The 27,752-nt window shown below is 42.9% G+C and overlaps 1 protein-coding gene across 7 annotated transcripts in view; it reads left to right on the top strand.

The window, feature by feature from the left end:
• The window catches only part of Spf45 (splicing factor 45), a 207,228-nt gene that overhangs the window by 50,705 nt on the left and 128,771 nt on the right, over positions 1-27,752 (top strand). For all 7 annotated transcript variants that reach the window (XM_068353523.1, XM_068353522.1, XM_068353524.1 and 4 more), the window contains exons 2-3: positions 189-316; positions 19,294-19,416. In XM_068353523.1, the coding sequence (XP_068209624.1) occupies positions 189-316; positions 19,294-19,416 (251 nt within the window). The remainder of the gene's footprint in view (positions 1-188; positions 317-19,293; positions 19,417-27,752) is intronic.

Raw genomic sequence — 27,752 nt, 5'->3', positions numbered from 1 at the left:
ACTAATTACCATTGAAATTTTCAATATCTACTGACAAGTACCAAATTTTTTATTCATTGAAATTCCTCACTCATAGTCCAATTCCCAAGTAGAATTCAGAATAAAAATTGTATAGGATCATATAATCTTTAAGAAAGTTGGAAACATTTTGGTATAGTTGCACTATATTTTTTTGTGTTACCTTCCAGATTCCCATTTTACAATGTCCCTTTATGATGATATTGACACAGACAAGGCATCGGCTGCTTCAGGATGGGCATCTGGCATCAAACTTATGCATAATCAGCTTGCATTCAAAAAGGCCACTATCACAACTGTAAGTACGGTAATGATATCACTTGATTTCAATACAGTATATAATTTATTTTTCCGATATGAATACAAACCATAATCCTTTAATAGGAGTATGACTTTATTAAAGCTTGAACAGCAGTTGAAATTTTAATGAGATAGTTATAACTATTGACAGGTGGTTGGGAAGTCCCTCCCCCATGTCAGTCGGTAGACACTCACTTTCAACTTTGGCTGCAAGCAGTACATATGTATTGTACTCTTGCTGCCTCTAAGTTTTGATGTTTTAATAATTTTTCTCTTTCTAGAATAAATGGGTAAGGTACAAACAGGCCGTTGTGTTCGGGTAAAAGTGGATGGATTAATGTTAAGCACAGTCCAAGGATATGCAGTTTGTTTTGGGGATAAACTTCAAATGTGTAACAGGTTTACAGTACAGTATATACAAACCTGCCTTTGATCTCGGCATCTTTTTGCCTCTAGAAGCATATGACGGGTTTTTAGGTAAGATAGCCATGTCATCCTGATGGAAGGTTCCTTTAAGTAGCCTTTCTAAAGGATATTTGCTACAGTGATACTCCCAAAGAAATAAGGCTAAGGTTTCCAGAATTCTAACTCCTGGCGCGATTCATCCATAATATAACTTTAAGGATGTCGCATAAAATCAGGGGATGTATTTTTTAGATAAGACACATAGCAATCTTCACCCCGAATCGATTTAACTCTTTGAGGGGGAAGAGTGGCGAACGAAAGGGCAGCCGTTATTTAGGTACCCAGTGAACCTCCTATCCGTACTACCAACGGCTGCCATTTCCTTGTTGCATTTAAGCAGGAATAACAGCAGATAAAGTAGTTTCGGGTGGGGTCATCGAGATTTCTTTCGGCCTTTTTGCTTTAACGAAAGCAACCCACTTTTTCCAAGACGATTCAAATTGTCTTCTGGTTGACTTTGACTTGTATTCTTCTAAGAAGTCTATACTGCCTTTTGAGATACCAAATCTTTTCTTTACCGCTAAGGCGAGAAAATCATGAGATGAAGGTTTTGGGTTCTCTGTGATGAAGCGAAGACAGTCGACTTCTGAACCAGTTGAGATAGAGCTGGGTTCGCTTCAGTTCCATCACCAGAGGGAACTAATTGCTCTTGGGCCACTTGAGGGCCACTAGAGCTGCAGTTCCCTTGAAGGATCTCAGCTTGTTGAGGACCTTCAGCAGGAGATTGGTTGGAGGGAACAGGTAAATCCGGGTCCACTTGTTCCAATCGAGGGACATGGCGTCCGTCGCCTCTGCCAGGGGGTCCTCGTATGGGACTACATATCGAGGTGGTTTCTTGTTGTCGCTCGTCGCGAAGAGGTCGATCTGCAGTTCTGGGATTTGTTCCAAGATGAAGGAGAATGTCTGCGTCTAGGGACCATTCTGACTATTGGCTTTAGCCTGGATAGAGCGTCCGCTGTCACTTTGCGGAACCCTTGTAGGTGAACTGCTGATGGTTGATGTTGGGCGATCTCGAGCCTTGTCGATTCAGACATCTCACTATCACTTCGCTGTCCAAGACCAAGCTGATGTGGGCTGATCTGTGAGGGGATAGCTTCTTCAGTGTCAAGAGGACTGCCATGGCCTCCAGAATATTGATGTGAAAGGTCTTGAACAGGGATGACCAAGTCCCTTGGGCTTTCCTTTGATGGGAGTGACCTCCCCATCCTTCCGTCGAGGCATCCGTGTGGATGGTCACTTGTGGGGGAGGTGGTTGCAAGGGCACGGTCCTCGTTCGGCTCTTGACCTTCGACCACAGCTTGAGAAGTGATCGTAGTAAGGTTGGTACCGGTCTTTGTAGATCTCTAAGAGCGTTTGATGCGTATTTTCTCCGGACTCCTGACTCGCCTTTCATCTGTGCTCTTAGCACTGGGTCTGTTACTGCTGCAAACTGGAGAGTGCCCAGTACTCTTTTTTTGTTGGCGTCTTGAGATCCTGTCGGATTTCAGTAGTCTCTTGACAGACCCCGGGATCTCTCTCCTCTTCCTTGGAGGAATGGAAGGCGGTGTGACTTCAAGTTCCAATGCCAGAAGATGCTGGAAAATGCATGATAAATCCTCAAAAGAAACGATCTAGAACACTAGATGAACAGGGAGAACAGCCTGCGAAATCGCTACCAAAATAGGAAGGAGCGCCATTTTGGAGCCCTGTAGTAGTAGGGGAGGAAGGATAACATTGATAACAGCTCCCCTTCACTTTCGCTACTCTTCCCCCTTGAAGCGAAAACGCTATTCGAGGGAAGATTGCCATGTTTCGTAACAAGATATACGTCCCCTGATATTATGCGATATCCTTAAGAAAAATTTTAAGGATACTCGTGCCAGGGTTAGAATTCTGGAGACCTATGGTCAATTTTCTGGGAGTATCACTGTAGCCAAATATCCCTTAGAAAGCTGTCTATAGGAAGCTTCCATCAAGACATGGTTTGAGCCCAAAAATATCCACTAGAGGTGGGATCTTCAGGCGACAGTCGGTTGTCACAATCGGATGACACAAAGCCGAGAAAGTCATAATCAGGATGAATAGACACTGCCGATTCAGAAACGGCTTTCTAAAGTAGCAGGTGTTGACCAATCTGAACTGGAATTCTTGGAACCAACCGAAAGCAGATCCAATAACGGAATACTAGAAACTTCCCAGAATTCCCAACTACCTGGAGGATGAACAACACCTTCCTCTCAGAAAGAAGAAGCTAAGAACTGTGGCGTTGGAAATTCAGGCAGAGGACAGTGAACCACTGATTCGGGAGACAAAATTGGGGTTTCACACATTTCAGTGGGGCTGTTCTCCCACAGTTGGAGGACCAAACGATCTCGAAACGATTCAGGCTTTAATACTGGAGTCTTATCACAATTTTCTGGAGGATATAACCAAGCATTTAGTGCTTTTTTTCTCTCGTAAGTCCTAGCTGGCTTAAGAATGGGCTTAGGCTGAGTAATAACTCTAGTAGGATGGTGTCTTTTCCTCTGTCTTCGGGACTTGTTACAATCAAGAGACAAAAGGTAGGACACCACTACTGCAGCCACCCCATAGGAGTCGCCATCACTACTAGAACCAGAACTCTGAGGCTTCAGAAGAAGCAGGACTGTCATCTACGAGTTCTGGACTAATCCGAGTCTCTGTTACAGGATCAGGACCCTTCGGATACCAGAGAAAATGCCTCCTAAGATAAACTGGAGGCTCAAACCAGGCCCTTAACTGGATATGGTGAGCTCTTACCAGTTCACCATCAGGCAGTCTCTGCAGCTCATAAGTGACCTTATTCTCGTGTACCTTAGTAACACGGAATACCCCCTCAAACTTAGGGATGAGTTTGTTCGTCAGAGGGTGTCCCAACAGGTGCACCTTCTTAAGCACCAGAGAACCCTCTTTAAACGGTTTGTACCGAGGATGTCCTTCAGCCCATGGGTCTTTCGTTTCAGCTGACAGCAACGGGATACTATCAACATCGTGATCACCCTCTAGTATGTTCTCAACTGGAGTACAGCCAATCTCAGTGTGGTGAGAATGGTTGTAGCTGAGAACTGCTCGGGATAAGTGCTGGTCCCATTTCCGAGATTCCCCAGAAATTACCCTCAGTAACTCACCAATGGTATGATTCACCTGTTCCACGGCACCGTTACTAGAGGGTTTATACGGGGTTGTTTTCACATGAACGACATTGTACTGCTCCAACAACTCGGTAAATTCCTGGGAAATAAACTCAGGGCCATTATCAGTCAATATCTGGACTGGAACATGAGGAATAACAGGAAAAACTCAGTCTTTAAGCGCTTGGCATATTGTACTGCTCTTCTTATTCCTTATGGGTACTGCCGTCACCCACTTGGAATAATGGTCGACTACCATCAGACATCCAATAAAACCAGTACTGGTTGTTGGGATACTCACAAGGTCCATAGCAACCAATTCAAAGGGAGAAGCGGTCACTATTTTCAAGGTGGGCGGGGCAACTACCTCCCTTGAGACCTTACAAGTCTGACATTCCCAACACGTCCGGCACATATCTCTGATTACATTAATCAAAGATCTATGCCAGACGAGTCAACGGAGCATTGCAATCATTTTTCCGATCCCCCAGTAAGCATTCTGGATGCGTGTCTCGGCAACTAGGTCAATCAGGACATTGAAGGCGACTACTGGGACTACTGAGCCGTCTGGGTTCCGCGTCTCTAGCAAACCCTGGTGTACTTCCAGGTCCGACCAACATCTCCTATAGGGTAGATAGGAGCGTGGAACTCGAGATGCAGGAATCCCAGAGTGAATCATCTTAGTGACAGATTGAATCTGTCGATGATCTCCTTGGATCTTGGACACCTGACTAAAAGACAGAAGAGAATTTCCGGAGAACACTCCGCGATCAGTTTCAGGGTCAGTTACCTTCATAACAGTGGTCTCGGTATGCAGGGAGGAGACTGCGAGTACCTTGGGAGACAACTGAAGAACAGTAGTATGGTCATACACCAACTGTTCTCGGGGTGAATCCATTGTCAGGTATGCTGCGTCCAGTATATTCCTACCAAGAACAAAACAAAAGTTAATGTAATTGGCAGCTACCACTGCATAGTTAAACGTGTAGGCTCCACCCGGAAGGACACTTCACCTCTAACTGAACGTAGCCTAGAATGCTGGTGCAGGAACCAGTCAACCCCTCTAACTGTTCTCCTGACAGTATCTGGTACTCTATGCCAAGTTGACTCGGTACAGACTCGCTTACAAGACAAACCTCTGCTCTTGTATTAACAAGAGCACAAAATAAGGTCTCCTGCATCATTACTATACCTACTGCCGAGTGTTGAGACACATGGGTACAACTGAACTGATGAGGTGCCTTTTCTGTCATGTACTGGATTACAGGACAATCCTCCGGTGCTTCCTGATCATCAGTGACCAAGCCCTCAGTGTCAGGAACACTAGATTTTACCTCCATCTTATGGCCCAGAATCACGTCAGTTGGTGGGATGTAATTGCGGAGCTCGATCAGAGGGTTAAAATGCACTCCAGACAGACACTGAACATGCACACCCTGAGGCTCAGTCACGGATGAATCCCGATAGACTACGGGACAAGTGGGACCCCAATGGACCCAGATTTCCAGGTTCAATAGCTTAGATACTGCCAAGAGCAATTCCAGAGCTGAGACTGTACCTGGAAATCGCATTGCCTTGATCCTGTTCCTGCTGGTCTTGTCCAGATTGAAGCCTAGTCGACCGGCATCTTTCAGAAACTGCTGAACTAAGGCATCCTGGAGCTTGGCTCTCTTCAGCTGAGAGTTGGGGGCAACACCTGACCCTTCCGCCCAGCAGTTTACGACTAGCTCCAAGGATTCTATGAAAGAATCTGGACCACCACGAACCTCTTTATACAAGGACAGTCCAGTAGGCAACTTGGGAGTGCTGGGTTCAGTAGCAAACAGACCGTCAGTAGGGGGGGGGGGGGGGGGGGGGCAGTGGGATAACCAGTCAGCTGTGGCATTCTGATCACCTGGACAGTAATTAACAATAAAGTTAAATTCGGACAGGTCCTCCAGTGTCCGTGCTAGATGTCTATCCACCATCTTCATGTCATGAAGATACATAAGGGGACAGTGATCAGAATGGATCACGAAGAACTGACCTTAGAGGAAGGCCCTGAAGGTTTTCACCCCCCATCGCAGAGCAGCCAACTCACGCTCAATGGTAGAGTAACGGGCTTCGCAGTCAAGGTAAGCCATGGAGTCGAACGCTATAACCCGACGCTCCCCTGGATGCTCCAAGGACTCCTGGCACAGAAAAGCACCAGCACCCACACCTGAAGCGTCAACAAACAACTCCAAGGGTTTAGCATCAGCGGAGTAGTCAGGGTATGACACCATAATGTCCTCCTTGATCAGTTCCTTCAAGCACACAAAGGCACCATCCATTTCTGCAGCCCACTTCAGTTTCCTAGTTCTTTAAGATTTTCGTCCTCCAGTCTTCGCAGATAATGGTTTGGCTATCTGTGAGCACATGGGGATAAACTTCCGTTGGAAGTTTACCAGTCCCAGGAATCCCCGTAGCTCACGAACAGTGGTCGGTTTAGGGAAGTCCTCCACTTTCTGCATGTATTCTGGTAGCTTACGCATACCAGAATGTCCAACCAGATGACCAAGACACTGGACCTCGGCTTGAACCCAAGAACACTTCCCGAGTTTTATCTTGAGTCCGTGCTTTTGGAGGGTAGCCAAAACTCGTTCTACCAGTTAAGTGTTCCTCGAAAGACGACCTAAGTATCAAGATGTCATCAATGTAGACAACAACCTTGGCTTTCGGGAACTCTTGGCGAATACAGTGAACCCTCGCTACTTCGCGGTTCGACAATCGCGGATTCACCACTTCGCAGGGTTTTCCCATAACCCATATATATATACATATCGCGGATTTTCCGGAAAATTCGAAAATACCGCGAAATCTGAAGACAACCAAATACGATATTTTGTTACCTGTAATTCCATTAATACTGTAATTAGTAATATCTGTTCTTACTGATTGTTCATTGCATTACATATGATATATAATTCAGCACAGAAAGAAATAAAACACGAAAAGAGAATGTGATCATACGATAATTCAGTACTGTATACAGTACGTAGTAAAATTAAATCGAACATGAAACGCAAATCAGATGCAGTCATACCATATTAGAATGGTGTAAGGCTGCTGTTGGCTACTACTGTACTACAAATGTAATGGATGTGCTTCTTTTCCATGAATCTTTTGTATGTATACGTACGTAGTACTGCATCCAATAATATTCTTTGTTGCAAAAATCACATTTCGAATAAGCGTACGAGAGAGAGAGAGAGTACGAGAGAGAGAGAGAGAGAGAGAGAGAGAGAGAGAGAGAGAGGCGTAAAATAGCGTACGTAAAGCTGTATTATTATTATTGTTATTATTATTATTATTGTTGTTGTTGTTAATAAAATTATTTATTATTATTACGGTATTTACTTAATCTACGTACGTTCGGTATGCGCGGGGCATCTTCTATGAGTTGGTAACCTACGCATCATAGTACTGTAAGACGGGTTGTGATTGGTTCAAGCGCTGATAGATGACGAATCAGAACTCAAGTTTTGTTATCTAGCCTGTGATTGGTGTTTTGCCATCATCTCCTACCCGCAGCATCTAAGTTCTCGCGGGGCTGGATCGTCCACTCTCTGTTACCGCGTATCGCTGAGTAGACGTTCTTAAGTTTGTGAATCTGTGCTGTGTGCGACTTTTTTAAGTTGAACTTTTTGTTACTGTAAATCCTACTGTAATGGCTCCCAAGCGTTCTGCTTCTCTTAAGGCTGGTAGTGAGCCTAAACGCCACCGAAGGATGATGACGATAGCTGAGAAGGTTACGCTTCTCGACATGTTAAAAGATGGTAGAAGTTACGCGGCCGCTGGCCGCCATTTTGGCATCAACGAATCTACTGTTCGCTATATCAAGAAGGACGAGGCGAACATTAGAAAGACGGCTGCAATCACCTTTAGCAGATCAGCGAAGCGAGTCGTTACAACACGTAATAAAACGATCGTACGCATGGAAGGTGCTTTAGCTGTGTGGATTGCCGACTGCCGGAAGAAGAACATAGCGTTGGATACGAACACCATCCAAACAAAGGCTTTGAGCTTATATGAGAATTTTGCTGCAAAGGAACCTAAAGACGACGACGGCAACCATGCTGAAGATGATGATGATGCAGATGATCCTCAACCAGGGACATCCACTGATTCCCAGCCTCAGAAACGTTTTTCCGCCAGCAAAGGATGGTTCGCGAAGTTTCAGAAACGCTTCGCCCTGAAAAGCGTTTCCCTGCATGGGGAGTCTGCTTCCGCTGACGCTGCCGCTGCTGAAACTTACGTGAACCAGACATTCAAGAATATTATCGCCGAAGGTGGATACAAGCCGGAACAAGTCTTTAATATGGATGAGACCGGCTTGTTTTGGAAGAGAATGCCGTCGCGAACTTTCCTGTTCAAAGAGGAAGCCAAAGCCTCTGGCTTTAAAGCATTCAAGGATCGCGTTACCCTCGTGATGTGTGGCAATGCTGCTGGATTTTTGCTAAAGCCGGGGCTTATTTATAAGTCGAAAAATCCTCGCGCTTTGAAAAATAAAAATAAGAATCTCCTTCCCGTGTACTGGATGCATAATCAAAAAGCATGGATTACGAAGATGCTGACCTCCAACTGGTTCCATCAGTGTTTTATCCCGCAAGTCAGCAAATATCTCTTAGAGAAGGGCTTGCCATTCAAGATCCTTCTCCTTATGGATAACGCTGGTGGACACGCAACTGACCTGTCGCATGAGGGCATTCAGGTTGAGTTCCTGCCACCCAACACCACGTCATTAATTCAACCGATGGACCAGGGGGTTATCAGGGCGTTCAAGGCCCTCTACACGAAGAACACCTTGGCGGACCTCGTTGCGTGTGTGGATGCTGCCCAAGATGATGAGGATGAAGATTTTAACTTGAAGGCGTACTGGCGGCAGTACACCATAGCCACGTGCCTGCAGAATATTCAGAAGGCACTTCAAGAGATGAAACCTGCAACTGTGAATGCGAGCTGGAAGAAGTTGTGGCCCGATATTGTTTACGACGACAAGGGATTTACTCCGTCGGAAATCCAACACTGCAATACGCAAATCTGTGCAGTTGGCTGCCATAATTGGAGGTGACGGGTTTGGCGACATGACGACTGAAGACGTCGACGAGTTGTTGGACTGCCATTCCCAGCCCCTAACTGACGCAGACCTCGAAGACCTGACGAAATCGGCAAGTGAAGAAGAGAGTGATACCCAGGAAGAGACCCAAGAAAATGTCGAAGAAACGGGCTTAACATTAGAATGGCTTGCCAAGGCCTGCAACCATGCGAAGGAGTTGAAAGAAATGTTGCAAGAGTGGGACGAGGATATGGTTCGCTCGATGCAATTCTGCAACAAGATCGATGAAGACATGACTCCCTACAAAATGCTCTTGGATCGAAAAAAGAAGCAGCGGCAACAACTTCCGATCACAATGTTCTTCCAGCCTCGCAAAAAAGAGCCAGTTCCTCCTGCTAGTACGCCTTCGGAAGAAATTGAAGAAGTTTCCCAGGAAGAAGTTGAAGAGGTGTCCCAGGAAAAGACACCTCCGTCTGAAGAGACGTAAAATACTACCTGGCTGCACAGTAGAACACATCATCAGCTTCATCATCATCATTTCTACTGTGCAGCAAATTCATCGCCATCATCATTCAAGTTTTTCTTCAACTTCTTTCGTGGTGAGTACAGTAACAATCTTTATTTTTTACTTTAATATTATTACTGTACATTCTAAAACTGTATTTGTGCCTGTTTTATAGTTTAGTACTGTACGTACTGTATGCATTAAGTTAAAGGGAAGGTTTTAAAAGTCTACATGTTGTAACCTATCTTATTTTTTTTGTTTAAAATTTACATTTACGTACGTAAAACAATCTCTCTCTCTCTCTCTCTCTCTCTCTCTCTCTCTCTCTCTCTCTCTCTCTCTCTCTCTCTCTCTCTCTCTCTCTCTCTCTCTCTCTCTCTCTCTCTCTCTTAAATTGTTTTCCTGCTTTGCTACGTACAATACTGTATGTGCTGTACAGTACTGTATGATTTTATATAGATACGGTAAATTATATTTGTAAGGTAACATATTTTGTACAGTAAATGCTTTTACTGTAAATACTGTATGTACTGTATCATTATTTATCACTATCATCATGCGCGTTAAATGCCTTGTTTGTTCTGAGCGTGGTTGTTTACTGAGCGTACAGTACTTTATGACGCCGTCGTTTCAGGCGGCGTCATAAAGAAAAACATTTCATTTGGAAGTCCTAAGAAAAATACGTAAACTAAAACATTGGTAATAAAAAAATCAACATACAGTACTGTATAATCAATATAATCGATGCAAAAACTAACCTATACATATATGTGTACACTAAATGAGTTTGTTTCTTCATTATGATCAGAGATGAACGTAAACAAAACATTGGTTGCCATTTTTTATCGTGCTTTTTAGGTGTTTAGGAAACGCATGATATAAAATCGCCTTTAATATTTGTGCCTGTTTTAGTTTAGGGTGCTGTAGTACATGCATTAAGTGTTCTGTACATTAAAGGGTGGTTTGTTAAGAGTACTACTGTACGTACAAGGGAAGGTTTTAAAAGTCCGAATATACATGTTAAATAAATAGGTAAATATGGTGTCACTACTTCGCGGATTTTCACCTATCGCGCCCGCGTCTGGAACCTATCTACCGCGATAAACGAGGGTTCACTGTACTCTACATTTCTCTCAGGAACACTGCAGGTGCATTTTTCAGTCCAAACGATAAGTGTCTGAACTGCCAGTGTCCAAAGGCGGTAGAGAAAGCAGTGTATTCTTTACTGTCATCTGCCAACGATAACTGGTAGTATCCACGAACCAGGTCAAGGGTTGTAAAGTATTTGACTCCTTGAAGTCCAAATACGGAATCGGCCATGTTAGGCATCGGGAACTTATCAGTCACCTTATTCAGTCTACGGTAGTCCACACACAACTGTATACTATTGTCCTTTTTTCGGACTGGAACAATGGATGAAGACCAAGGAGAGATACTGGGTTCAATAATATCCAGTTCATGTAACTCCTTGCACTGCTCCTCGATGGCGTCCGCGACAGGTTTGGCAAACCGTCGAACTCTCTGATAAACGGGTGTCTCGTCATACAGGTGGATGTGTATTGGTGTGCTTGAGCACTCTCCCACATCATCATCACCAGTACTGATGACTGGAAGGTGACGTTGAAGCATTTGACAAAACTGGTCGTTCTGAGAAGTCCAGTTCATCGGAGATAGATAAATTGTCTATCTCTTCCAATACGCTCGGTTCAGGAGTTGGGTCACATTCCTGTGCTATCAGGCAGGAGAGAGGAGCAGCCACCATTACCATGGTGAACACCTTTCCCAAGAGATTGCCCTTCTTGATCTTGGCAGTTTCTTCAGATGAACCCTTGATTAAAACCAAGGCTTTTCCATCTTTCAGTTCGAGGATGCCAGGGATTGCTGTAACTTTCTTTGACAGACCGGGGGTTATGATGTCGCCATCATTATACATTTCTGGCCAACAGTTGGTCGGACCAGCAGAGGGCACCTAAAAGAGGTGTCGAGTCCCTTAGGAAAGTTTACAGTAACTGGAATAAATGCTGGCTCAATACTGGCAATCCTTATTGAACCGGCTGCGTGGACCTCAAGTGCGTAAAGTACTTGCTGACAACAGGCTCCACGTATCGGGACATAATACTCCCAAAGAGGCTCTTGGGGAGTACAGTGGTAACTCTACATACGAATTTAATCCGTTCAACAACCGACTTCGGGTGTAGAAAATGTTCGGTTGTAGAAATGAATTTTCCCATAAGAATACATTGAAATAGGATTAATCCGTGGTTGAGCCCAAAAACCTATAACTCCTTAATAAATTACTACACATAATTACACATGACAATAATGCACACTAAATTAGATAATAGACATGTAAAAAAGAATAATTATAAATAAATAATAAATAAGAAATGGGTTTTTAGCGTCACTTTACCTTAGAAAGTCCAGCGCAGGTGTCGGTCTTGCTATGCAGAGAGGAGACGGACGGGCGGCGAGGAGGTAGAGAGGATGACTACGATAAACGTACACTACCGTAACTTATTCTAACTTACACTAAGTGAACTTTAACCTAACTTAGCTTTTTTTATTTTTATATTTTATATTTTTTTTACATTTTCTTTTTTTCTTTTTGATGATTAATTTTAATCACTTTCACTCTACACTTAAAATTGATTGAATTTTTTTCTCTTCAATCTTTGCCGTTTTCTTTGTTTCACTTTCTTTCGCTTCACTCTTTGCCGTTTTCTTTGAACCACTTCCTTCTTCTTCATCACGAGTTGGCTTCGTAGTTTTTTAAAGAAGCTATCGATAGAAAGTTGCTTGGTACAGCTTTTCAGAATGTTTCAAAAATAAGTTAGGGAAACATCATCGAACTGCGCAACTACATGACAAACCTGCAATTTTTTTGGATGGTATTTGTCGATGAAGTCGACCACGTCTTGATATTTTCCTAACACCTCTTTTATTTGCGCCGAACCTAACACTTGTTCTACCTCCTCGATCCCTTCCTTGTCATCACTCATGTGCTCAGACATAGCATGGAGTTCCTTGAGCTCCTCTGTAGTAAGTTCGTCGTGATGTTCTTTTGCAAGTTCACTCACGCTTTTCAATAATTCCTTGCTTTACTTCTAAAGAAAGCATTTCCTTATTCCTTTTCTCACTACTACCACTACCACTTGCGAAACTAAGCCTTTCAATAATTCCTTGCTTTACTTCTAAAGAAAGCATTTCCTTATTCCTTTTCTCACTACTACCACTACCACTTGCGAAACTAAGCCTTTTAGGACCCATGATTTACGTAAAATACCGTTAAAGGATGAACGTAAAAAATCACGATTAAAACGCAGTTAATAGCAGAACGCACAGGGCACAACCACACGAAGCCGATGAGAGCAGAGGAATGTCCCAAGCTACGCTAATTGAGGGTCCCTCCGAGGTAGAAATGCTGCCTTCTATCGGCGGAAATAAAAAATACATCCGGCGCTATGAGTACCATCTACGTGTACGGGTATTGTTTACTTCAGGTGTCGAAAAAAAATTCGGGTGTAGAGTAGGAACGTGTTCGAATTGTACTTCGCGTGTCGAAAAATTCGGATACAACCGCTACGACGAAAATTGCTTACTTTGTGTGTTGAAATAAAATTTGGGTGTAGAGTCGAAAAATTGCTCGAATTTTACTTCGGGTGTTGGAAAATTTGGATGTAGATGCATTCGTGTGTAGAGGTTACACTGTACTGCCAACGCTCAGCCGATTTCGGGCTCCGTCAACTATCACCCCATTTGTTCTCAAGAACTGGTAGCCAAGCACTATGTGCTCAGCCATAGTCCCTGAAGGCACTACATGGAACACACTTGGGGCGAATGTCATTCCATGTAGTATAGGGTCAACAGTACAGTACCTAAGTGTTAGGTCCTGTTTGCCCTAAACCCTTCAGACCAATGGCGTTGGGTACCATCTGCTGCTGGTAATCCTGTACTACTCTCCATGACAGGAGGTTGACCTCAGCTCCGGAGTCAATGAGAGCATCCAACACTCCCGATGGAAACTCTCACATGGTCACTGGGACAACCATGAGTGGTACAGGAGCCAACTGCGCCAGGTTAACCCTACAAAGGGTTTTCAATACAGCCTCAGTTCCTGCTTCCTCCCTGGAGGAGTCGGTCGTAAAAGCTCTGGACCGTGTCGAGGACAGGTTATCACTAGGTAATCCTAAAAGGGCAATTGGAGGTGCAATGACCTTTTCAGGTTGAGGGGTAACCTTGGAAATCTATATTAATATTAGAATTTCCTTATTAAAGGAAAATCAAAGGAGAATGATTCTAACTTCTAGAGATATAATTAGTGTATACTAACACTGACCCTTTCAAGAGTATTAATATTGTGGGGTAAAGTATATTCTGATGACTTTTCATCAGTGTATTGAAGGAATACTTCACTTCAATATAAATTGGTCTCAACAATAGGCTGTGAAAGGATACACAGGGTATGTTGGAAAATATAAACTACTGTATAATATATACTACAGTGGTACCTCTCCATACGATCTTAATTCGTTCCAGAAACTGCTTCGTATGTTAAAACAATCTTACGTTGGAGCAAATATTCCCATAAGAATACACTGTAATTTGTATAATTCGTTCCACACCCCGAAAACCTATATTAACTCCTTAATAAATTACTACATATAATTACACATAACAGTAACATAACTGCATAAAATGAAAGAAGCATGTAAAAAAAGATAATTATAAAGAAATGATAAATAAAAAATGTATTTTATTGTCACTTTACCTTAGAGACAGGCCAACGCAGGTGTAGGATTTGCTACGCCAGGAGGAGACGGACGATCGGCGAGAAGGTAGACATGGTGTTAACATGTTATTTAAATAAATTCTCTCTCTCTCTCTCTCTCTCTCTCTCTCTCTCTCTCTCTCTCTCTCTCTCTCTCTCTCTCTCTCTTTTGTTCTTCTTCACTGTTAGTGTTAGAGATGTCTATTAATATTTTTCTGAGAGAGAGAGAGAGAGAGAGAGAGAGAGAGAGAGAGAGAGAGAGAGAGAGATTAAACAAAAATTTGTTGTGTACATATGATTTTAACATTGTCAACGAGTTGAAAGACAATTAAGTATAACTAAAAAAACAATATCAGCGAATCTGAATTCCTTTATTAACCAAAACAAATATTGATACAAACACACTCGTGTGCGTATGCGCAAACACACACACACGCAGAAGGAGACACGATCGGCGAGGAGGTAGAGATGGTGACTGCGATAACGTACCATAACTTACACTACGGAAACTTTAATCTAACTTAGCTTATTTATTTATTTTTATTTTTATTTTTATATTTCATTTTTTACATTTTTTTTCTTTTGATTTTTAATTTTCATTAATTTCAGTGACGAGTTACGGTACGTTATTGCAGTCACCATCTCTACCTCCTCCCCTACCGTCTGTTTCTTACTGCGTAGCAATTCTTGCACCTGTGTGTGTGTTTGTGCATACGCACACGAGTGTGTTTGTATCCATGTTTGTTTTAGTTAATAAAGGAATTCAGATTAGCTGTTATTACTTCCTTAGTTACATTTGATTGTCTTTCAACTTGTTGACGCTGTTAAAAATCATATGTACTGTAAACACATTTTTGTTTAATCTCTCTCTCTCTCTCTCTCTCTCTCTCTCTCTCTCTTCGAGAGAGAGAGAGAGAGAGAGAGAGAGAGAGAGAGAGAGAGAGAGAGAGAGAGAGAGAGAGAGAGGTGTCTCTAACACTATAACAGCAAATGAGAGAGAGAGAGAGATTTTATTTAAAGAACATGTTAATGCTATGTTTAGAGAGAAACAGAAAAAGAGAGAAGACTTTTTTAAAAGAGCTTGTTAATGCTATCTTGGTTTTCTTTGCTTCACTTTTTATCTTTCTTTCTGTTCATCACGCTGGCCCTTCTCACAAATGATCGTTGCCAACAATCTCTTTGTCCTTTATCCCTATCAACAAAAGGCGTTCTATCTCTTCCAGGGTATTGCTACGATGTCTTGTAATAATGGTGATCCCCTTCGTTGTGTATCTGCCTTAATGGCTGCCTTCTGCTTGATGATCGTCGAGATCATAGGCCTATTTCGGCCATATTGTTTAGCCATATCACCCACATGCACACTGCTCTCATGTTTTTCTAGGATTTCTTGCTTCAATTCTTATGAAAGAATTGCCTTCTTCCTTTTCTCACCACTACCTGTACTGAAACTTAGCTTCTTAGGCACCATGATTATAGGTAAAATCAAAAAGGAAATGTGAGAAAAGGAAGAAAATAAGCACTGTTAATAACAGACCAAACAGAGGACAACTACACGATACACACAAGAACAGAGAACTGAGCACTGGACGCTCAATGGCGTCCCTCTTACGTGCTGCCATCTACCGGCGTAAACAAGATCTACATCGGATGTTGGAGCATTACTTCGGGTGTCGAGACAGAAATTTGGTCGAATTTTACTTAGTATGTTGGAAAATTCGTATGTTAGGACAATCATATGTAGAGGTTCCACTGTATAGTTTTCTGCCTGCAGTATGTACTATACTGCAGAAATGCTGGCTACTGCATAAACATATACTGTAGTTCAGCCGGCATGTTGCCTGCTAGGCTAGTACCTGGCGGCACCGGTCTAGCCGGCAGGTTAGTACCTGACGGCACCAGCCGACAGAGAGAGAGAAAGCATGGAGAGAAGGGCTACCTTATTAATATAGTTCAGTACAATAAACAAGAGTGTAGGTATTATAATCCCTACTGCCTTCCTCCAGAATGAGGGTTCAAATGGAAGGGGGGAATGAATCATTCTAGCTCCCACCCAGCCACAAGGTCTGTTGCCAGGTACTGCCGGTTTCAGAGATCTGGATGGCAGTCCAAGGGAGGACTGAAGAACACTCGAAGACAATAGGGTCTCCCACCGGCAGCCGTCATGGCCGGCACAACCTTTCCCGTAGCATTTCGTCCGTATGGGGAAGGTCGGAGAGGCTATTAAGCACCACAGTCTACCCAGCAAGCGGGGAGATTGTAGGACACCGGCCAAAGGTATGCGATGGCTAGGCTATCGCTAAAGGACAGAGAGGGGCAGGAAAAGGGTTTTGTGTGTTGTCGGGAGAAGGCGCAGGATTGCCGGCCATTTCCAGTCGCAATCAGAAAAATTGTTTCAGTATCGGCGCCGGCCTTGGCGGCAGAAGAATATCGATTCTTCAGCCCGGGACTTTGCCGAAACAAGACTTGTCTTCTAGACCGCAAGGGAGAACATGGCGGCATCATACTACCACTTCGGATGCGGGTTAGGGAAGCTAGGCTTCCTATGCCAGCAACTGTAAGCCGGCAGGGGAGTGACTATTCCCCGGCAGCCGAGTTGTCAGCACAAATACTGAATACTCTTGAGTTACTGTCGTAAAACCAAGCCGGGATACTCTCTGGCAAGGGGGAAGACAGAAAACACTAGCCTAGTCAAGCTAATTCTAGGAGATATACTATCTCCTGTTGAATTGATAAAACGATACGTGAGGGTAAACGGGGATAATGTATGAAAGTATACTAAAGCACGTCGGCTAGGTTAGCCTAGCGCAGGGCGAGATCTCGGCTACGCTATATCACCGAAACTCTTAACGTATACGATCGATATATTTAAGGAAGAGGAAAAATACGTGCATGATCTTATCTTCACTAGTATAATTTTGCCTAAATAGCCATAATTCATTAAAGCTAAATACCAGGAATAATGTTCTGTTGACTAAATAAAGCATGCATGATGAACGGCCGTCCCAAAATGGCACCTCCGGTGACTGGCTATGCTCCTATAAAAACGTTAAATTATGCTAATTTCACTGTGAGCTAAAAATTATACTCAACTTTCCAGAGGCAGAAGATGCTGGATAATGCATGTTAAAATCCTCAAAATAGCGGTCTAGAACACAAGATAAGCAGGGAGATACACCGTGCGAAAGCGCTACTGAATAAGGAATGAGCCGCCATTTTGGGCCCTGTAATAGTAGGGGAGGAAGGGTAACCTTGATAACAGCTCCCCTTCAATTTCGCCACTCTACCCCCTCAGAGCAAAAACTCTATTCGGGGTGAAGATTGTCATGTGTCGTATCAAGATATACGTCCCCTGATATTATGCGATATCCTTAAGAAAATTTTAAGGATACTCGCGCCAGGAGTTAGAATTCTGGAGACCTATGGTCAATTCTCTGGGAGTATCACTGTAGCCAAATATCCCTTCGAAAGCTGTCTATGGGAATCTTCCATCAGGACGACATGGCTTGAGCCCAAAAAACAGAAGTGGAACCAACCTCGCAGAAGCACAAATAAAAATTGAATGGCATCAAGAACTACAGAACAAAACAAAGAAGGCTATGACAAGTACAATTGACTGGAGGAAGCTTGGGTGTTTAACGATGAAACTAGTCTTTTAATCAAAATTAACCCTAGAATAGGCAAGTCGTGGTAATTAGATACTTGCCATATAATGCTAAAATCTTTATTGTCTATTTATTTTGCGCATTTTAGCATGATTGCGAATATTTTAGTGTTTTGGGTTGGATATTCTGCAACCTGTTCGAAAACTAACACCTCTATGAGAATCAATTTTGACCTTCAACAATCTCTTAGTAGATCCTACTTAGGTCCCAGAGTTAAACTTTGGGCAATTATATCTATACACTACACCAGAGAACATCAAAGGACTCGATCAATCCAAGTGAAAAACCGAGCCAACTGTGAGAGGATTCTTAGGAATTAAGTTTACTACAATAGCTGGAAAATGTTGTTGTATGATTTTTGTACACTTCAGTCTTAAGGAATCATCATGAATAAAAGGAAAAATCGCATAAAATTTGAGTTTAGGTACTGTTGTTATTTTTTTAGTCTGAGCCAATTTATCGTTTAATAATTTGTTAAGATGCTTAAAAAATAATTTAGTTTGAAAACTGTCTTTCTTAAAATAATTACATAAAGTACTTCTGTATGAAAATATTCCCAACTAGAAGTAAGAAGGAATGCTGTGTGGAGAAGAGTAAAAATAGTTTAATTTAAAATTATAAAAACAAGAACTATAAAATTTTGACAGTAAAAGTCCTTTTTCTAAAAACCGTAGTATTAAAACCTTCTCTCTCTCTAGATACTAACACATCTAAAAAATGTAATTTATTTCCTTCCTCCTTTTCTAATGTGAACCTTATATGATTGTGCTGCAAATTGGCTAAATCCACGAAGGAGTCGGCACAGAATTCATTTCTGAATAAAGCAAAGGTGTCATCAACATATCTGGCATAAAAAAGGGGATGGTATCTCACAGGGCAATTTTTGAGCATGGTCTCCTCCAGGGAGTACAGTACATAAAAATGTTAGCAAAAGTGGGTCCCAGAGGGGAACCCATAGCCATCCCATCTACTTGTTTATGTAACGTACCATTAAAAACAAAAGCGGTGTCCAGCACCGCCAACTCCAGAAGTTTCTTAAAAGATGTGCAATTAAAAGAATTAAAAGTGGCATTAGGTTCTGGAAATAATTTGTTTAAAATAATATCAATTGTTTTTTCTACAGGTACATTCGTAGATACAGTAATGAGTTTTCCCCTCGTACCACATATTGTAAACTAACTACTGTACCTTGTTAACAATTAAATGGCCTTTCCAGCTCATCGTATCTTAAAATAATGTACTCATGTTTGTATAGATTTGAAAAATACCAATAATATTTTTTATTTTTTATACTGTATTGATGAAAATTGGTTTCTTACTCAAGTAATTACACAATAAACTGTCTACAGTATATTCTTTTTTATCTACAGCCAAAACGTGATCAAGCACGACGGACTTCTGGTACCAAGCTTGCACCAGTTATTGACCTCAAATCAAGACGGGAGGAGGATGAAAACACAGCACAAGCATTATTGTACATGCAAGGACAAAAGGCAAGTATTGGTTAAAATGATTTATGAATTAAACATTTGGTTTGTCCCAATGCAAAATACAAACGTACTCTTTTTAGAGTGCAATGCTATTTCGGCAAAGCTGAAAACTAGTCAAAACAGAAAGTTAATCACTCACGGCTAGTTAGCAGGGGGGGTTTAACCCCGCTCCCACCAGCACTGGTGACTTAACTGTCACTTTTTAATTCGCCTTGATAGTGTAGATGTGCCTCAATCTCCTGTTAACCTAAACTGGCTGGAACAGATTTCTCTTTCTTTTCCTTTTCAGGTGTGCTTGCCTGTGAGGATCAACTATCCAGGGTTGGAAGGATGCCAATGTGGCACCTTCATATCTACTGAGGAGACAGACCCTCACGGTCTCTGTCCTTCGTGCCGAGGTCACTCATGCACGAAGAAGTCTCCCTGTAGTGTGTGTCGGGAGTGGTCGCCCTCCCAGTGATTGAGGTTTAGTAGGTGGAAGAAGAAGGCGCAGAGGATCTCCTCCCCTTTGAGGTTATCCTTGAAAGGGAAGAAGGCTCGCCGTCTTTTTCTTCCGACTCGACCTTGCCACTCTGACCTTACTTGACCGGCTTCCTCCAGGGAATGGTGGAGTACGAGGAGCATCCTTGTAATGCTGGGACAACCTCTTGTGGGTCTCCTCCCACTCCGCAGAGGAGTGTCTCAGACGACGCTGTTCATCTACTGTGGTCCTCCGTCAAAGGAGAAGGTAGAGGAGGTTCTGCGATTAGCTGTGCGTGGACACTATCGAGCGCTGAATCCTCTTCTTCTGGTCTCCCTGACATCGCCCTGCTTCGGCTGGAGGACAGGAGCAGTTGATGACAAGCACTCCTTGGAGTTACCCGTCACGAGATTCTCAGGTCTTGGAAACAAGCTTCGGCTTTGTTCCAGAGGTTGTTTAGGGAGCTGATCCTCTTGCCGGGTGCTCCCGAAGGGAGAAGAAGCAATCTGGACAACCAGAAGGTTCGTCTTTCAGTGTTGCACAGTCTGACCTTCCGAGGAAGTCGGAGTCGATCAATCCTCTCGTTTGCGAGAGGAGAGATCTTTTCCGACCCTCCCTTCTCATCTGTGAGGAGATGTGCCATCAGTAGGGGGAGGTAAGGATCATTCCTTACGCTTGCGAGAGGAACGATCTTCCCCTGAGTGGTCTCCTCCACAATGTTTCCACCGAAAGGTTTTTTATTTGTCCATACTGCGCTCCAGCCCATTGGAGCACAGCTTTTCGGAGCTAGATGATGAAGGAGGGAGGTTTCCATCTGCCCTTCCGCTTTGTCATCGTGCCGGCAGGGCACAGCAAAGTGCTCAGCGCTTTACGAGACCAGTCTCGTATGAGGTCAGTTAGACAGGTAACTCTCCGGAGTTTACACCTATGTCGCTGCAGCAGCGTAAGCGCTCACCACAGTGTGGGGTTCGGCTTGCCCAGCTGACGTTCTGATAAGCATCTAATCTGATGGGAACTGAAACTAAACACCTTTACCTTTACTCTTAATTTGCAGTCTTTTTTGAACAAGGGTTTGATGCTCAGTGTTATGAATGTCAAGGGACGAGGGGGCTGGGAACCCCCTCTTCTGTATCATAATCCTGTGAGACATCAAAAAGGTGGAGCGGGTGGAGAGTGACTGCTCCCCGCACTCTAGTTTTGGGATGTTTGAATGTGCGTGGATGTAGTATGATAGAGTAAAAGATGTGGGATTGGAAGTACAGTATGTTTAGGAATAGAAGGATAGATATATCGGCTTTGTGTGAGACAAAGATAAAAGGGAAAGGTGAAGTGATGTTTGGTGAAATGTCTGGTAGAGTGTCTGGTGTAGAAAGGGGAAGAGCAAGAGAAGGTGTGGCTTTATTGCTAAGTGAATGGATGACAGATAAAGTAGTGGAATGGAAGGAGATATTATCTAGGTTAATGTGGGTAAGGGTTAGGTTGGGTAGGGAATGTTGGCCTTTTGTCAGTGCATATGGGCCGGGTTGTGAGAAAAGTGAAGAGGAGCAGAATGAGTTCTGGAATGAATTAACTAGGTGTGTAGAAGGACTGGGTAGAAGGAATTATGTAGTTGTCATGGGTGACTTAAATGCTAGAGTGGGCGCTGGAGAGGTAGGTGTCATTGGGAAGTATGGCGTACCAGGTGAAAATGAGTGGTGAGAGACTGGTAGATATGTGTGTTGAGCAAGAGATAGTAATAAGTTCTAGCTATTTCAAAAAGAAAGTTAAAAACAAGTATACATGGGTAAGAGTGGCAAATGGAAGAGTGGTAGAAAGGGTGTTAATGGATTATGTGTTGATAACTAAAAGAATGTTTGGAAGATTGAAAGATGTGCACGTGTTTAGGGGTATGGCTAACGGTATGTCTGATTATTTTTTGGTCGAAGGAAAATTAGTTGTAGCAATAGAGTGGGGGAATAGAGTAGGTGGATGTAAAAGGGAGCTAGTGAGGGTTGAAGAGCTAATGAAACCGGGGTAAAAAGTGAATATCAAGAAAGGTTGAAAATGGCATATGACGAAGTGAAAGTAAGAGAAACTGGTAATTTAGAGGAGGCGTGGAAGTTAGTAAAAGAAAATTTTGTTGGGATTGCAAGTGATGTGTGGGGCAAGAAGTTTGTCGGAGGCAGCATGAGGAAGGGCAGTGAATGGTGGAATGAAGGAGTGAAGGTAAAAGTAGAAGAGAAAAAGAGGGCTTTTGAAAAATGGCTGCAGAGTAATAGTGTAGAGAAGTATGAAAGATATAGAGAGAAAAATGTGGAAGTAAAATGCAAGGTAAGCGAGGCAAAGAGGGCAGCTGACCTGAGGTGGGGTCAGGGATTGGGTCATTCATATGAAGAGAATAAGAAGTTTTGGAAAGAAGTGAAAAGAGTAAGGAAGGCTGGTTCAAGAATTAAAGAGACCGTGAAAGATGGAAATGGAAGGTTGTTAAAAGGAGAGGAGGCAAGGAAAAAGTGGGCAGAATATTTTGAAAGTTTAGTGAATGTTGAGGATAATAGGGAGGCAGATATAATTGCTGTTGCGGGTGTTGAGGTGCTGGTGATGGGAGATGAGAATGAGAGAGAAATTACAAGAGAGGAAGTGAGGCAAGCACTAGATGAAACGAGAGTAGGAAAAGCATCTGGTATGGATGGTGTGAGAGCTGAGATGTTGAAGGAAGGGGGTGTGACTGTACTTGAATGGTTGGTGAGATTGTTTAATATGTGTTTTGTGTTGTCAATGGTACCAGTAGATTGGGTTTGTGCGTGTATTGTACCACCATATAAGAGTAAGGGAGATGTGCATGAGTGTTGTAATTCAAGGGGTATTAGTTTGTTGAGTGTGGTGGGAAAAGTGTATGGTAGAGTACTGATTAATAGGATTAAGGATAAAACAGAGAATGCAATCTTAGAAGTACAGGGTGGTTTAAGAAGAGGTAGGGATTGTATGAATCAGATTTTTACAGTTAGGCAGATATGCGAGAAATATTTAGCAAAAAGTAAGGTGGTGTATGTTGCGTTTATGGATCTGGAGAAAGCGTATGATCGAGTTGATAGGGCATTTACATTCTGCCTCCATATAGGCATTTGGCTTTGGCTGGAAACTTCTCATAAGCATATCTGTTCCCTAGGAGGGAACATTTAATATAAATGCTAGGTTACCGATCGGAGATGGAGAAGTACGAATGTTTTTTGTCCTAAGAAGGAGAAACCTCTGTTACAAACTTTTTCAACGTTCTCCAACTGAGTTCCGGACACGACTTTTATGTCAAACTACGCATGTATGCTTGTCATACCCACAGTTCGGTGTTACTACTCCGTAGTAGACTTATGCTCTTTACCCACCCAACAATAGATTGAAGATGCGTCTCAACCCCCAATTAGGTTTGGTTGGATTCGTTTGGTGACTATCGTACAGTCTCTTGTCCGGAAAGCGATCTCTATGGAGATTCGCTATTATAACATAAGCTGTACTGATTAACTGGTTTTCCGGTTGGTATCGGTCTTATTCCGCCAACCACACTGGTTTAGTGGCAGTGGGAGGGAGAACGTGCAATTACAGTAGTTACACGTCTCGACATCATCTCGAGATGTGTTTATTGCTATACACTCCCTCCCCTCACCGCTGGACAATCCGCGGATGATGGGTGGCAGACGAGAGCTTCTGCAAAGAGGCCTGTCTTCTCATCTTCCTTCTGGATCTGATGTTCTCTTTAATGCATCAAAAGAGAGGGGGGGGGGGGCGCCATATGCCGCACCATTCCAGCCTCGTCCGTTGGCCCGATTCAGAAAGGTACCAGCATTCACCTCTCTTAGAGAACCATCTAGCAGTAGAAGCCTCAGATGGACAGAGGATAACTAGTTGCCCCCATCTGCTCGCGTCATTCCTGGTACAGGAATGTGCTTGCAAAAACCCCCAGATAGTGGGCTCCTAGTGTCTTGAAATCATCTTGTATCCGACAAAGTCTTAACTTTGTGAGGTCCCCGACTGGTTATGCTCGCAGCGGCCCTGATCTTCAGGCTCCCACTCGACCATCCCCCAGTCCCAGAACACAAGGCCCTCAAACAAGATGTATTCCAAGATCGGTGGGGCGGCCTATTTTCCCCCATTCGGTCTGGTGAAAAAGTCCTCTGCCAAGTCAGGATAAGCAAGATCCTATCAATGACTCCAATAGCTTCGCTATGGCAACCCGTAGAATGGTTCCCGACCTTCTACTGCTCCTGACGGAGTTGCGAGGGATCTTCCTCCACGACACACGATCTTCCAAGCAGCCACGTGCTAACACTTTATTAAGCCTTGGCTTTGCTTCGACTTCTCGCCTGGGACGATCCTACACCACCCCTCTCAGAGAGGCCTTTCGCAACAAGTTACGGAAAAGATGTCTAGGCACCGCAGACACTTTTCAGCATCGGTCTTCCAGGCGAAGTGTTCGGTCCTTGGTGACTGATGTCGTGGAAGGGGATTCTCTCCCATCGGTGCCTTTACTTATACAAGTGTGAGATACCTTGTCCCCCGTCAGATCTCAACCTCCTCCTGGGAACGCGGTTTGGGTCCTTCAGTCTCTGAAGGCCCCTCTCTACGAACCTTATGCCCAGCAGCAGATCGCTTCCTTACACGGAAGACGGCCTTTCTACTCACTTGGGCTTTTGACCAAGAGAGTTAGTGTGTTGTATGATCCATCTTCTGATTTCTCCTACCCTAGGAGACGGGGAGAAGTAATCCTCAGCGGCATCCCTGAGTGGATTGCCAAGACTCAAATCCAAGTGTGCTGTACCCTAGGTGCAGCCCATTTCGAATACAGTCTGCATTTGGTAACCGTAAACCCTTAAACTGGGGTTTTACCCAGTGAGGATTCTATGGGGTTATATTAAAAGAACGATACCAGCTCGCCCCCGTGTGTCGTCACTTTTGACCAGCACAGGAAGGTGAAGAGGAGGACTTCAAGGATTTCCTTCCCCTCTGGGATCGGAAGGCAATTGAGGGTACTCTCAACCTAGACCAGCCTCCATCCTACGACCCAGAGCTCGTAACGTCAGAGGCGTTGCTATGTCCCTGGCGTTCAAGAAACTACTCTGTGGTGCAGATACTTTAAGTGGGCATGTGGAAGCATCAATCCACCTTCACGGCCCACTACCTGCAAAGACGTAACCCACAAAAACATGGAGACCTTTTCCATTGGTCCTGTGGTGTTCGCACAACAAATGGTCTAAACACCTCAGGCTCCTTGATGGACAAGTAGCAGAGGGTTGAGGGCTGAGGCTACCCAGATTAGTCTGGGGTGAATGAGTAAGAATGCCCGGCTCCTTTTTTCCTTTCACCTTCTCCCCTCTGGGGAAAACAGCTCCGCAAGCCTCAGCATAGCTGACCTCACCTTGCTGCAGGTAAGACTCCTTTCCCTTGTGCCTCCTTAGTATAAAAGAATACTTTGTTACGTCCCCAATACCTTTTAGAGGGAGAGTATTGGGTAAGTCTTTAAGAACAATAGGTTTTGTACTAGAGTTCCTATGTTGAAGACAAGCCACGCTGTTAGTTCCACTCACACACAAGCTTCTGCAGGCTGCTATCAGTGCATTACCTCATATCAGCACTTGATTATAGCGAGGGTAAGGTCCCTTCTACTATCAATCACAGATCGAAATAGAGAGGACCCCGTGTCATGACCAAGGCCAGTTGGTGAGGACCTCATCCCTCCTAAGTGCAAGTCACCCTATAGATAGCAAAGGTTTGTATCTGTGTCAGAACAAATAACAAATTCGGAAATAATTTTTATTTTTCCTAACATACAAACCTGAAGCTATTTATACAAATTGGCCCGCCACCTTGTCCCCCGAGAAGTCCTGTCATAAAGCAAAGTGGTTACTCAGCCGAGAGGTGTGAGTGAGCGGGGTAGCCAGTCTACCCCGCCCCCCACCCACTAACTAGCGGATGGGGTAGTTATCCCGCACTAAAATTATCATGGCTGCACCGAAAGTATACCCTATAAATAGCTCCAGGTTTGTATGTTAGGAAAAATACAAATTATTTCCAAATTTGTTATTTTATAATGTACAATATACGATAAACTAAAAACTGATGACAAATAAACATATTTACGCTCCAGAGAGAGAGAGAGAGAGAGAGAGAGAGAGAGAGAGAGAGAGAGAGAGAGAGAGAGAGAGAGAGAGAGAGAATATAAATTTAGTTCATTATACATAGGGTTTGTATGTTCTTTTGTCATTCCGCCATGCATGTGACTGTCACTATGAACTGGATAACTCCTGTTTTGGGTATTTCACAGGCTTGAAAATAGATACTGCATATAAGAACATGACATACTGTGTAGAATGTCAATAAATGGAAAGAGTGACTGGGCTAACTTTTAGTCGTGAAAATAAATGAACAATTCTAATATAGAATACAGAAGACATGAAGATTATATGTATTTTGTAGAAATAAAAGTTGAGAAATGTGAAATAAAATACAAATAAAACAAATCTCGTGTGTTAACATCTGCGTTACTGGCAAAACATTTTGGTGTCATTGTATGTGGGACTGGAGTCAGAGGTGGAGAACACTACATAATACTTTCTGTGTGACTTTTACTCATATGGTAACATAGAAATACTGTACACTAAAATAGACCTTACATATCCATGAATAAGAACTAGAATTACAAGTGTTTCAGTCGGTGGTGGAGTGAGATGTGAGGATCCCTTTATCTCTAAGCTGGGGGATGTATGAATAATGCCTCAGGTAGGGAATGTCACCATTTGCTAAGAGAGAGTAGTGGGATTTTACGTAGTAACATAAAAGCATACTAAAATAGCTCTTACACAATCAGGATAAAAGGCTAGAATCCCAAAAACATAATTGTTTGGCTGAAGAAAGGAGGAGGGGCTAATATCAGGGAGGGGATATAAATTTTTAGCAAAATTTCCTGAGTGTTAACTGTTTGATATGCAAGCATGTGTTATACTCTTTTGTAGGATATACAAGTTGTACAAGTAATTTTAACTTCCATAGGGCTTATATTTGTAAATAACTTATCCAGACGTCATTGTCTTTATCACATGGCATGTTTGACGTCTTCATCGTAGTGAAGGGGTTAAGGTTAATGCAAGTGTCTTTTAGTTATAACTATTGTTACTGTTGATGGAGTAAATTGATAGAAATACAAATCCAGAATTTTTATTCTAATCATTTATCAGTACTTTGCTTACATTCAATAGTTTTGGTGTATACATTTGGAAAGCTATAAGTCTTAAGAAACTTAGTCCTAAACTCCCTACAGCCCTAATGGACCCTATTGACATGCACAACTTATTTAGAAACTTTCAGTATCTCAGCCTCTCGCCCAAGTTATAGTTCAGGCTGGAATGATCTTCCTAATCAGGTGGTTGAATCAGTAGAACTTCAAAAGTTCAAAGTTGGAGCAAATGCTTTTTTGTTGACCAGGTGGACAAGAGTCTTTTTATAGTTTATTTATGACATATTTGTTTTTGATGCTGTTAATAGTTTATATATGACATGTCTGTTTTGACGTTGTTACTTATTTTAGAATGATTTATTGTTAATTTGTTCTCTTCATTTATTTATTTCCTTATTTCCTTTCCTCACTGGGCTATTTTTCCCTGTTGGAGCCCCTGGGCTTATAGCATCTTGCTTTTCCAACTAGGGTTGTAGCTTGGATAGTAATAATAATAATATGATTGATAGGATTAGTAGGAACCAAAATGTTTTTCTGTACATAAGTTTTTCAATAACCATGAATCATTTAATGTGAGCCCTCTCCAACCCATCGAATCTCTCTCTTGCATTCAGTGTCTTGAAAGTAAGATGAAAGATCAGTACATACTGAGGATCCAGATGGAAGTGAGATCGTTTG

This window comes from Palaemon carinicauda, chromosome 30, assembly GCF_036898095.1.
Source record: "Palaemon carinicauda isolate YSFRI2023 chromosome 30, ASM3689809v2, whole genome shotgun sequence".
NCBI lineage: Eukaryota > Metazoa > Arthropoda > Malacostraca > Decapoda > Palaemonidae > Palaemon > Palaemon carinicauda.
Note: the sequence above shows the minus strand (reverse complement) of the source record. Positions and strands in the feature narration are given on the sequence as shown.